At 32.1% G+C, this 14,411-nt stretch overlaps 2 protein-coding genes across 6 annotated transcripts in view; both read left to right on the forward strand.

Annotated features, from left to right (window-relative positions):
• LOC127701324 (mitochondrial ribosome-associated GTPase 2-like) overlaps positions 1-14,411 on the forward strand; it is a 560,717-nt gene that overhangs the window by 209,166 nt on the left and 337,140 nt on the right. The gene's annotated exons all lie outside the window — the stretch shown is intronic.
• Positions 3,266-14,411, forward strand: part of LOC127701261 (interaptin-like) — a 42,012-nt gene continuing 30,866 nt past the window's right edge. For 2 of the 5 annotated variants that reach the window (XM_052205086.1, XM_052205088.1), the window contains exon 1: positions 3,266-7,504. In XM_052205086.1, the coding sequence (XP_052061046.1) occupies positions 3,822-7,504 (3,683 nt within the window). In that variant the 5' untranslated portion in view covers positions 3,266-3,821. The remainder of the gene's footprint in view (positions 7,505-14,411) is intronic. The other 3 variants (XM_052205087.1, XM_052205090.1, XM_052205089.1) reach the window with 2 other exon arrangements.

Below are 14,411 nucleotides of genomic sequence, written 5' to 3' on the forward strand. Positions count from 1 at the left end.
GACTAACTTCTTGACCATTAAAGGTTGTTTTTTTTTTTTTTTTCTGCCCACACATTTTAGTCTACTCCTACTAGTGTACTGGCTTTATACCGGGATATCTCACATTCAGCTTAAGCAATACACCTTCGTACAGTATCACACGAAAGTGCATTGTAATCCCTCTCAATATGAAAACAATTGTCATCTACTTACCAGGCAGGAACATTTACCAGAGAGGTATGATTTATAGAGGTCATTTGAAATTTCGAACGATCGTAAGCTGCTTTGCAAAATTTTTGCCGCATCATAAAGGGTTTGATCTTCTTGGGGGTATGGTATCATTTACCGTTGAAACTCTTTTCTATCTCTGAAATTTTAAATTCCGCTTTTAAACAGCTTGCAGTGCAAAAAACCTAGCGAACAGTAATTCAGCTACTGAAAACTATATTTTATTTAGATCTTCCTTGTCCTCTTTGAGTCTGAACAACAATGGAATCACTGTATTGATTTTCTAGTTTGTGCTGCAGTTTAGCGCAGTAATACTTACCATACATTTCTTCTGGCAGAAAGGAACAATATGCATGTAGCAATTACGACAACCTAAATGCTTCCTTTTTCCCCAAACAGATCATCGTGTAGACTTTCTGTTAGTTTTTGAAAAGCAACAATATGTTTCGAATCATTTGCGGCATTAAAAGCAAGTTGTTTTTCCAGTTCAGCAAGTAGTTGGCAATTATGCATGCTGATCGATACAGCGCATTGACCTTAAAGTTATCTATAGAGAGTAAGCTTACCATTGGATATAGTCAAACTAGTGCTTTCCGGCATTTAAAATATTATCGGCACGCTCAGTCGAATCGATGCGCCTAAATTGTTTATCTGGTTTGTACGACCTTTGTCTGCAGAATAAACATTTGGACCAGTCTAATGGTGATGCCAAGGGGCGTTTTTTTTCACTTTGCATTTTTCAATTTTTATTTACCTTAATTTAGTTGGTCAATTACTCGAGCTTAATTAAAGGTTCAGAGCTCGAAAAATATGCATGCGCCTGTCTTAAATATGAAAATGCATCAGTGTTGACTAATGTACAACCGGCTTCTTGTTATATTATTTATTTGCAAATTTAATTTGGTGTTAATGACGGATCTTTGATAGTTTCGCTTTAATTTATTCACAACTTTTTTTTTACACAAGACATGATTTAGAGATTTAACACCGTGTGCAAGGGCGGATCCTGGATTTTAGAAAGAGGGGCGTCATTGGCCCAAAAATTGTATACAAATCGCCATCTACACCACCTGAATCCGCCACTGGTGTGGACACTTGTTAAAGACTGTATTTTGACCTGATAATGGCTTTTTTAAAAATTAATCCGAAAATATTTAAATGAAAACTTCATATTGGCATTTATGACTTTATGGGACCTTCATTACCAAATTTTCGCATGGTAAATGTATGACCTAATGACACGTTTACTTTTACAATCATATATAGTTTAAACGGAAATACACATGTTTATGAAAAAGACAAATAAAGATACATGACAAGTTAACATCTTGAGCGATATTCTTTGAATCGAAATGTACATACTTATGTAATATTAAGTCAATGAAATATATCAACTTTTCTGTGTGAGACTTAGAAACAAGGGAAGGGCGAGGTATTATGCCGAATATACAGAAACGGTGTTATTCTTCTGACATTGATCTTTGTCCAAATTATCTAAATAACAATATATTTAATTAAGTTGTTTGTAATATTTGAACATAATCTATGAACAAAATGTTTTTGTATGTTATTGTCAGTGTTCAATCTCTAGAAAAGGGGCTGGTTTTTTTTTAAAGTTTAGGTGATTAATAACAAAATAATTTAAACAAAGAGTTGCTTTAGATCTTTGTGTCCTTAAATTCGATCCCTATATCTCAATCTGACGCTTACACCTTTATATTCGATTTACCCCGATTAGAAAATGTGAATTTCACAATTTTAATATTTACACGATTTGACAATATGTATACACAGTTTGAAAGGCATTTTGTAGATTAATTATTCTTACCTTTTGGACCCTAGTGAAGCATGAAAATGCCCCCTTTTACAAAGCACCTGAGACTACCCAAGGTTTTGAGTTTGCTTCATGTTGCCCTTTTTTTTGAATTATCTGTTTCAATTGAAACTCCGGGGAAGGTCAAATGTCATTAATAAACAATCATGTATTTTTATAAGACGAAAAATGGCTATGCTGCATTTACTGTGAAAAAGTTTTCGTCATTAGCACTTTCTCCCATTTTACCGGTAAAAGTAGAGACTTGTTAAAAATGAAATTTTTATGTTTCTTTACATACAGATGAAATATTTCATAACTCAATGCAAAGCCTTTAAGATTTTATCAGTTTTAATGTTTGGATTTTGGGCCTTTTGACAAGATGAAACAAAAGTTCAATACGCATTAAAATGGGCCACTTTCACTTTTTTGTTTGAACTTTCTTTTTACCAACTATGCAATGAAAATAAATTTCACGTTTTTAATATTTTGTTTAAAAGCATATTTACTTCTGATTTTCCAGATACGCCTTGTACTTAAATGTGTGAATAGTATCTGTTTACACAGTTAAATGGTTGATGGACAGCAGTGGTTGTCTTAAATTAAAGTACATTTCAAGACACACAAAAATTCAAATTTAACCATAAAACAACCATTGTATAATTTACTGAAAAAATAAAGACTTTTAACCCTAGCCCTTCTCTAGTATGTATCACATACATGTATTCGTGGTTATAACATCGACAAGCTTTCAAAGTAACTGTTATTATAAAAACTTTTAAAGACCGATGACTGACATCAATTCTTTATATATGCCCATAATGCTGAAGGTGTTTCAAAGTTTGCCAAAATATATTACATTATAACAAAAGCTAGATTATAAACGAACCATTGCATTTAATATCTCGCGTGGAAAGAGGTTATGCTATCTTTTTAACTGACAACGTGAACTAGTTATATTTATATTAAATATCATTTAATACAAATGATTAAATTGAAGAAAAACAATTGATCCTAATTAACCTAACTTTAATTTAATGCGATTGGATATGAGTTGGATCACCGTTGTTGAATGGAGTCACTCGACCAACTGTGCTCGCCACACGCGACCGTGCCTTCCCTTGGTCCGATCATCTTGTATTCATTTCAGCAATTTAAATAAAACAAAAAAGATATTTTATTATTGTACTCCCTAAGATAGACATTTTGCCTTTCTCAATTACAAACCTTTTTATTCGAAACATGCATTTAGTTTGACAAGTGCAAAACGTCAACATGGAAACAGTCGTCTGCGCGAAAAGCATTGATTTGGATAAGCAGATACTGTGTTGAAACGGATAGCTATTGACGTTTAGCACATTGAGGGAAACTTATTTATGTATTACATAAAGAGATCAAAAGTTGGAATGCAGATTTTATGTTTTGGATTAATTGGTAATCGGATTTATAAAGGTATAGAAAGAATAACCAGTGATTGATTTGAGATCAATAATAAAACAGTTTCAAGGCATATTACTTGTAATGCTAAGGGAAATACCGAATGATCTGGATTTTTATCAGTAATATTCCTCGTCGGGATATTGGATGTCTCATAAGTGGTAAGCCTTTTCGTCATATTTTATACTGAATAAATGGAGGATCAATAAATGTGTTCGATGATAACCCTTGCGAGAGAAAAATGTTCACCCAATTGGAAATCTCTTTGGGCATAACATTGATGCCATAAGCAATCAAAATGAAAAACGTTGTGCTTATCTATGTAGAATAATAGAATACTGCCAGTATAATTTGCTTATCTGCCATGGCATTGAATGACGCAGAAATTAACGATACAAGTCCGCCCTCTCCTGAGATGGATATATCGAGACATCTAGATACACGTTCACAATTTAGTCGTGATCTGTTTAACCCAGACCAAAGCACTTATACGCGTGTAAATAATTCATCCAATAGAGATAGTGGTGATAATGACACAGAAGAGGAATTCCATTTAAGATATAAAGGTACTCGAGATATTGATAAAATAGAGCGACTTTATAGACGTCCCAAATCAGCTGAACCAATTAGTTATAAAGATAAAATGTATAGAAAAATTAAAAATCTAAAGCACAGTAATATGCACAATGACAGAATAGAACAACAATTTTACAAACGGCCTTCATCAGCGAAACATGTTCGAAATGCTGATTGTTCAAATATTATAACTGCCGACATTAGGTCTTCGAACATCGATGAATTTGAGAATTTAAAACATGCCAATGAAACATCGCTTTCATATACAGATACCTCTAAACATATTTTTATTCGACCTATGGTTACTACAGAAAATTTCGAAACTAACGATGACAGCTTAATAGATTGTAAAAATTATCCAGAAAATTTCGAAGAAAATTCTTCACAGCAATTACAATCTGACAACCAATATGACGGTTCACATTGTTCAAATATTAGTACCGAAATTAAGTCATTGAAAACTGATGAATTTAATAATTCAAAATATGCTCATGAAAAATGGCTTTCGAACACAGATACCTCTAAACAACTTTTTGTTCGGTCTGAAGTTAAAACAGAAAATGTAGAGACAACCGATGACAGCTTGATAAATACTAAAAATGATACAGAAATACTCGAAGAAAATGATCTACAAAAATCATTATCTGACAACCGATATGACAGTACATATTGTTCAAATATTAATACCGAAATTAGGTCCCCGAATACTGATGACTTTGAGAATATCAAACATGATAATGAGACATCGTTTTCGAACACAGATACCACTCAACAAATTTATGTTCGGTCTGTGGTTACAGCAAAACATTTAGAGAATATCAATGACAGCTTAATCAATACTAAAAGTGATCCAGAAAAACTCGAAGAATACGATCTACAAAAATCACTATCTGACAACCAATATGACAGTACACATTGTTCAAATATAAACATTACCGATATTAAGTCCACGAACACGGATGACTTTGAGAATTTAAAACAAGCTAATGAAACATCGTTTTCGAACACAGATAATCCTCAACAAATTTATGTTCGGTCAGTGGATACAGCAAAAAAGTTAGATACTGAGGATGGCCATTTAGTAAGTAGTGAAAATCTTCCAGAAAAAATCGTAGAAAATTCTCCACAGCAATTACCATCTCACATCCAATATGACAGTACACATTGTTCAAATATAAAGAAAACCGACAGTTGGTCCTTGGAAACGGATTCCTTTGAGAATTTAAATCATGAAGCCTCGATTTTGACCGCAGATATCTCTAAAACAATTTATGTTCAATCTGTGAATACTTCACAAAATTTAGAGACTTGCGATTGCAGCTTAGTAAATAGTAAAAGTAACACAGAGATAATCGAAGAAAATTCTACGCAGCATTTACAATCTGACAACCAAAATGACAGTACACAGCCTGACCAGACTGAACACCAAACATCTCAAAATCAAGTAAAACCATCCACATACTGTAATGATCATTTATGTGATGGAAACATGGATGAAAATGATCTTCAAAGTACTGATAACAATATAAATCTGGAATATCATAATATGTCACAATCTTCATCACAACAGGATTTACGATATGTTCCTTTCGATTCCGAACAAGATGAAAAGAACTTTAGAGAACGAGTTTATGTTCACAATGTTGTTTCCCATGAACAAACACACACAAGTCCCCGAGGATTAACTAGTAATGAAAAACCGAAAGACGAAAAAGAGGAGCCAAGCATAAAAGGCAAATTTCATACCAAATCTACTGGGACATTTTGGCAACTTTCTGACAAGACTTCGTATAGCAGCAATTTGGACAGTCTGGATAGACAACATCAAGACAGTGAATCTGAAAATCAAATCGAAACACTCGACAGTGAATTAAATGAACAGACCATGAATGCCACAAAACCTAAACAAGAACGAAAAGGTAGAAGTCGACTTCGGAATATTATTATTAGAAAACGGAACTGCGTTAGTCCATCACCCGCAAAACATGATGAACTCTCGAGGCGAAGTCGAAGCTGTCCTGCATTTTACAAAACGTTTAATGCTAATAATTCTGTTTGTTCTAGTTCTGTCTGTTGTATCAATAGTGTTCACCCTATAGAAGAAAGTAAACACTCACCACACTTTGATAGTCTTAATGAGTTGAACAAACAAAATTCCACTCTTCTGAATTATCCTGATTGTTTGACCTCAGTTTGTTGCAAAGCCAGCATCCACCCGGTACAAGAGAATAGAAGAAGTTTACGAAAATTTGATAGTCTTGATAAACTGGATAGTCAATCAAGTTTCTGTGATGATTCTAATTGTAAAAGTTTAATTTGCTGCAAGAACAGTGTTGGTCCAATTAGAGAGATCGGAAGTATACCGCTATCTGACACTCATAATCATTTGGAATCAGATTCCAGTTGTTGGGATAACTCTATCTGTACAAGTTCAGTTTGCTGCAAAAACAGTGTTGTGCCAATTGTCATGGAAGCAGAGGTCAACGAAGTTGAAAATAAATCCGATGAGTGTTCATCTCTTGATGACAATACCAAATCAATTTCTACTTTACCAACTTCAGAAACTGAGGAAGCCAACGGAAATAATCTACCCAATGTTCCTGATACCACAAACTTTGGGCAAACAGACAATGATCAAACGTGTTCCGGAAATTTTGCAATGACAGACAAGCAGGACATCAACAATTCACACAGTTCAAAAGAAAAGTGTAAAGAAAAATCTACTTGTACAATAACTGATAGTACTGAAAAAGTAGACAAATCCGACAATAATAGAATTGATAATTACGACTATAAAAGAACAGAACTAAAAGCAAATGCTGAAATAGCTCATTATCCTAATGATTATACAATGGAATCGTCTCAAAAACAAGAAAACTTTGTCGGCAAAAATCTGTGCAAACATAAAGCTGTTGGCTCAGATAAATCCGAAACAAATGATTCCAGCTTCCTCTGTTCCCCAGGCACACAGAATACCGAAAATGACCATGGAATTATCCAGTTAGCTAACGAACCCCAACAAATCTTATTCAGTTCTGCATCTAGTGATAATAGTATACGAGACAGAAACAGTAATTCTCAAAATTTGAACTGTCGTAATTCCATTTTATCACAAGAGCAAAATATTTCTTTGGATGCATTAAATTTTACCAACCAAAATAAGATTGCAAAGGATAAAGAAACAAGGTCAAGAATAAAAATTGAAGCTAGCAAATCTTTAAACCTACAGACGACTGTGGAAAATCCTGATATTGTGGACAGACATTATAAACGCTCGTCAAATACAATCGACTTTGAAACTATATCTGAAGTGGGACGTAGCGAAGATATAGATTCAAAAGAAGTTATAAAACTGGGGAAAAAATGTCGGAGTATTTCATCAGCCAATCAAGAGCGACGTCGACTGGGTACCCCTTTGACGCTTATTCTATATGTAAAGAAAAAGTGCCAGTCCAAGATAAGAAAGATTATGTGAGTTAACACCTTTTTCTTTAGTTTTATTTCAAAATGGCACTATTTCAATTATCTCAAAAGTACTTTTAAGAATAATATTTAAAAATATGAAAAAATGATAACATATTCCCAAGACCGTTAAATTTTAGTAAGAAGTACAATGCACATTTTTTATGTTCTAGAAAGACCAGGTTTTATATACTGCTTACACGAATGAAGCTACGTGCCACATATGAGGGCAGGCGGGAGGAGGTGTCATCCCGGATTCCCGAAAAAAAATTAAAGCATCTTTTCCCAGATCCCGAAATATTAATCCTTAATTCCTGAGAAGGGTAAATCCCGACTCGATGATTCACGAATAAATAAAGGCCATTCCGACGTCCCGAAAGAGGTCCTTCCGCCCATCACATATCATAGGTGTAAAAATTGTAAGTGTGCACATATGAATTCAGTTTGAAAATACGGTTAACCAAACATGATAATTAAAGTGTGTGACTAATGGATTTTCTTCGTGAAAGACCAAAATTTTCAAACAATGGGAACTAAACCGAATTGCCACAAAACAAGATAATAAACCATGATCAATGTGCATCGTGGATACTCTATGTATGTATTATGTACCATGACTTTCTATCAGAATATTTTAAAATGTGATAAAACAAATATCATTGCAAACCGAATGAATTAATACATCGTACTATATACGAGTGACTTTGACACTGTCTTTAATTATTGTTTATCAAATTTTTCTGTCATATTTGATAAGTTGGGTAATATTTCATACCTTCCTGTATATCAAAAGTCACGTTAAAAGTTACTTTATAATATATACCTGTCAAAGTCAACATTTGTGTAACAGAACCAACTCGTTCTTCATAAACCTAGTTTAATTCTTACCAATAATCAATAAACAATAAACGTTTTAAGGAATTATATGAGATTTAATGAAATTTTCGTGTTCAATTAAATCGATTGAAGATTTTATCTAATATGGTTTATTGATACCTCAAGAAATTTATCTGAAATATATAGATGTAATATTTTTATTATGAAGGAAAGTTGCCAAATACTAGAATTAGAACCTAGGGTATGTTCAAGGTAGGTGACATGATTTTCCTTCTTTCTCTTTTGGCAACTTTTTTCCTCATATTTCAGCTATGCCTAAATATGTACTGTAGTGTCAATGTACTTTTTTTATAAGATTATATGAGGAGGTATAGTTGGTGACACTTAGAGCACAATGTGACATAGCGAAAAATTACGATGCATGTTTTTTTTTTGAATTTCTAAAATTTCATTTTTAGATGAAAAACGCGTCTAGAGCTCAAAGACTTGAAATTGTAAAGGTTAATTTACGCACTTAAGGCTTAATCTTGAGTATTACAGACAAACTATTATATTTCAATAGGGAATATATGTATTGATGTAAATTTAGGATACGCAAAAGACACATTCATCAAGTTAGAGACAATTAATACTTAGTTCGCAGATCAATCGCGTAGATCTATGGTGTCGATTTTCGTTCATACTATGATTTTCATTACATTCGGATTATGCGTTCTTTAATGTACTTCTTCTCACAAAGTTCGATTAATCAAATTTAACTGATTAATTTAAATAAAATAGGACGTGAGGTATAAAAGGCAATCGGCAATCCTCGGGTGAATCCGCTACTCTCCTTCTATGATGAAGGTACGGTGTGGAAAAATTCAAACGATCTGCCATCAACGAAAAAATTATTTTATATATATATATATATATATATATATATATATATATATATATATATATATATATATATATATATATATATGTAGAACACTTCTTTTACCAAATCAAATTTCGAACAGTATTGTTAGATCTTGTAACTCAAAGGTATGAGTATATCAAATCAATATAGGTTTGAAAGGTCAATAAAACGAACTAACAATTTTCTATTCGTTTTATTCAAATTTAAATTAAAGAATCCGATGTATGATATTTGAAGTAATATAATCTGACTTGTATTTTGTACAAAAAAATGTATGGTCTGAATAAAATTTCATCTTTTTTCTTTCAAAATTAAATAGTAGGTTCCATATTCATGGTGTAACATCTAGAATCTTACCTATTCATTTTTTTACAATCTGCTTTTAATCGTTTTGGATGGGTTGAGTGTAAATTAGTATCAAATTCGAAACACAATTTTATTATGTGAAGTATAAAGTGTGCGACCTCTCTACATGTATTGCGATTTAAATAAAAATGGATTGATTGTTTTGCCATTTTAACGACGTCTTAGTGCAGATAAAGACATTCTTATAATAATAAAAAAAAAGACCTAATTGAGCATACTTGAAGATAAAAAATAATCATGACTGGCTAAATCAGTTTTCGAATATAAAGAGTGTATTGTTAAGTAGATAAGCAGTACATACTTGACTCACTATAGGAAAGATATAATATCTTTTTTATTTCACAGTATCAATAATTTCGAACGGAACAAAAATTTCAATGAATAAAAAGTAGCAAGTATCCGATTTTAAATCTTTGGTGCAAAACAATCGTTAACTTCGACAAAGAAATTAAAGGAACCAAAATATTAGTTTGGCAATGACGAATATTATTAAATCTTTGATTGAGTAGTATCGGAAATCCTAAAATCAACATTTTAAAGCTATTGACACCGAAAATGCTACAAAAGGAAAACCTTGGCGAGACAATAATTGTAGCAATTGAAATTCTATTTCTCAGAGTCAATTTACATAATTTTAAAACTTCAATATATATGTCATTATAAATATTTTAAAATCCAAGTGACTCTTATCTTTACTGAAATAACAATATTGTTTCAAATTCTAATTATTGGTCGACTGAACATGGTACAAGGTGTGCAAAACTCAACCCAAAGTTTTGTCAATAAAAGGTTGAAGGTTGAAACTAAATAATTAACATGACTCCCAACTGTCAAAAATAGAGAGATTATAAAGATTTTTGACACTTAAGGTGAAAGGAGTATAATATTCTGTTGGGTAAGTTTTTGATATTTGAATTCTGGGAGAACACCTGGGACCAATAATTTATTGCACTAGTCCCAGGCGAAAATATAGTGTGTTATAAAATATGAATTAATAAATTTATATTCTATAACTCTTTACCTTAATTAATTTGCATTTTACACACCTGTCTTATGCGGTAAGATTGTAAATTAAACAGAAATATATTACATGAAATTCATTTTAGCTTTAATTTTAAAAAGGTACATGTTCATCTACAATATCATTTTTGGACAATATTTCATTGCAAATGTCCATTTATCCGTTGCTTTATAGAACTAGAAGTGAAAAGAGCCTGTTATTCTCTGACTTTTACATTTAATCCATTGGATGTTGGATGTTGGATGTTTACTGATTGATATTTTAGTCTTAGATACATGCTTTTTTATTAGTTATTATTGGCTTTGAACTAGCAGTCGGTAATTGCGAGTAATCTCGGATCTGCACTTCGTGTCTTTTTTGTTGTGACGAATGTATAAACTCCCTGCTACGTCCGGTCTGGTTTTTTTGTTAGATGTTTTTCTGCTTTGGATGGATCTGATAAGTTAATTCCTTTTCAACTGATTTTTGTAGTTTGATTTTAAGAAGTGTAAAAAACATAAAAGACAACATTGTCACGGTGTGCCCTTATCTTGTACAGGTAAGTTTTTTTTTTGCTTTAAAGAGAGAGAGAGCTGTCCTATAATTGTTGACTTCTACCGTCATTTGGTCTCTGGTAGAGTGTTGTCTCATTGGCAATAACACCACATTTTCTTATTTTTATATTAAGCGTGGTTAACAGACGACAATGCTAGCAAGTTTAAAATAGAAATTAGAGATAAGATTTATTTCGAGGAGTAAATGTTATCCTTTAATATATCTAATATGATATTGGATGGGAAGAGGTATGCCGTGAATATACATGAGAATAATCTCACGGAAAACCAAAAAGAACATATATTAGAATAACAGTGTTTCTGTTGCTGTTCTTTATCTTGACGTTTACTGGAAGCATAATGACTTTATCTTGACGTTTACTGGAAGTATAATGTCCAAAACGATAAACTTTGCAGCGAGACCAAAACTCTTTGATATTCATCCATAAACACGTGAATGTAAATCAATGTAAGAGATATATTTCTTTCGATGCAATTCAACAAATGTTATCATTCGTTGCCCGAGACGATTTCTTATTATTACAACTAGAGAAAAAAAAAATAGACGATCACAAGAGCCGCATAATAAAAAAAAATTGAAGAAGCATTACAAAGAAAGCATACTGTTCATATATATATAAAACGGATTTACTGCCAAAATAAATCAAAGTGTGTAAGATTTTTTCAGCGTGAATGTCAAAAGTAACTTTGATTGTAATTAAATAAAATTACTTTAAATTTGATTTGTTATATTTACATTATAAATAGCGGCCTTTTACCCAGTGCCCTAAGAAACTTGACACATTTTGGTTTGTAATTTAAAGACAACAAAGGTATTGGTTTTACCTACATGAAATTGATCTTGTTCCTAACGGTAGAATATCATTATGCATTTGTTTATATCACAAAAAAACAATTATTAATACAAACTGCTACCTATTATTAGGGACTAATTGACTTTCAATTATTGTTATGCGCTGACTTTTTTGTATCAAATAAAGGAATCGTGAGTAGATTGGATCATAGGTTGAAATAACACAAAGAATTTAAAACTTTGTCATGAAATCGGGAACTAAATTTGTAAAGGTAAGAAAAGTATAATGTCTTATAATCTCGATGATTCTGTTTGTTACGGTAAGCAGAGTTTCATTTTTATATAAAATAAATAACATTGAAATAAGATTTGTACTTTATGTCTTGTGTGTTTTTGTTAGGTTTTTTAGTCCATTTCATTGATTTTTATAGTTTGTATCGATCTGATATCTGAGTGAAGTCTATTTCATTGATTTTTATAGTTTGTATCGATCTGATATCTGAGTGAAGTCCATTTCATTGATTTTTATAGTTTGTATCGATCTGATATCTGAGTGAAGTCCATTTCATTGATTTTTATAGTCTGTATCGATCTGATATCTGAGTGAAGTCCTTTTAACTGATTTTTATAGTTTGTTCTGATGATGTATTGTTACACAACTGTCCCGTTTAGGGGAGAGTTTTGTACATAAATCAGGCCGTAAGTTTTCTTGTTTGAATTATTTTACATTTGTCATTTCGGGGCCTTTTATAGCTTACTATACGGTATAAGTTTTGCTCATTGTTGAAGGCCACGCGGTGACCTATAGTTGTTAATCTTCAACGTCATTTGGTTCTTAGTGGAGAATTGTCTCATTGGCAATCATACCACATTTTCTTTTTGTTATATATAAGTAAGCGCTAGTACTTCTTTGGGTTTTTTATTTGTAAATTAATAATTTGGAGTGCATCAAGAATAACATGGAAGATACCACATAATTACTCATAATAAAAGCTCCTGAGATTAAACTTACATTATTTAACATGTTAAGATCATGTTGCGAAGTCATAAAATTAAAGATAAAAAAAAATGCACACACGGTGCAGCAAAACCAAGAATTTTCCGTCTTTGGCAAGAAAGTTTTTTTATATACATAATGCAGCCAATTTTGAAAATAAAAAGATACTTGTTTACTTTACTTGAAATAAAAATTCTAGTTTACTCCTTTCTTAGCTTTTTTGGTAGATCCCAATGAGTAATTATCAACTTGTCATCACACGTAAGATGTCAATTTTTAGATAGAAAAAATTATTATCAAATCAACTTTATACTCCTTATCGCTATTTAGTCCAATCCGGAAAAAACAGTCACTTAGACAACTTCCTGTTAGGGTCAAGTGCTTCAAAAACAAAGGTCCCCAGCAATGAGCTGAGGGAAGAAAACTAGAAAGTGAACATTTTGAAATTTGTATAGTTTATGATCCAATTTTTCAAACACAAATTAAAGTAAGAAACTTCTTTGTTTGAAGTGTTTACAATGGTTTAAACATAACTCTTTGGTTTTTTTATGCACAGCACATTGTTTAAACAGGGCCCCAGATAGCTTTAACTGGTTTCCATAGGACACTTTGCAACACTCGCAATATCCTATGTCCGTGTTTAGTTAACCGCTAAATGTGGTTCAAAATCGTATTTGTAATATAATTTAAAAATCAATCTGCAAATGATAGATATAAGAAGATGTGGTATGAGTGCCAATGAGACAACCCTCCATCCAAGTCAAAATTTATAAAAGTAAACCATTATAGATCAAAGTACGGTCTTCAACACGGAACCTTGGCTCACACCGAAAAGGAAGCTATATAGGGCCCAAAAATTACTAGTGTAAAACCATTCAAACGGGAAAACCAACGGTCTAATCTATAAAAAAAACGAAAAACGAGAAACACTTATGAACCACATCAACAAACGACAACTACTGAACATCAGATTCCTGACTTAGGACAGGTGCAAACCATTGCAGCGGGTTTAAACGTTTTAATGGAACCAAACCTTCACCCTTATCTGAAACAATAGTGTAACATCACAACATAGAAAAACACACTATAAAAGATCAATTGAAATGGCTTAACTCAATCAAAAGACATATTAACACCGGTGAACATACACTAAACAAATAAATTTGATCTATGATACAATGCAAATACAAAATAAATGAACATGTATACTAAGTTTCAATTTGATGTGACTAAATTTTCATGGTAAACTACATTAACCAAAAACTTTAACCTGAGATAGCACTTATTTCCCACTGTCATATTTTAGTTCTGTTAATCGTGTAATCGCGATTAAAACCATAATTTGGAATATGATTTTAGACGTTCATGTCACAATAAACATGTGCACCAACTAACTGAACAAAATATTTTACATGATCGTGACGAGACGAACTAACGGACGGTC

Source organism: Mytilus californianus, unplaced genomic scaffold (assembly GCF_021869535.1).
Source record: "Mytilus californianus isolate M0D057914Y unplaced genomic scaffold, xbMytCali1.0.p SCAF_5, whole genome shotgun sequence".
Classification (NCBI taxonomy): domain Eukaryota; kingdom Metazoa; phylum Mollusca; class Bivalvia; order Mytilida; family Mytilidae; genus Mytilus; species Mytilus californianus.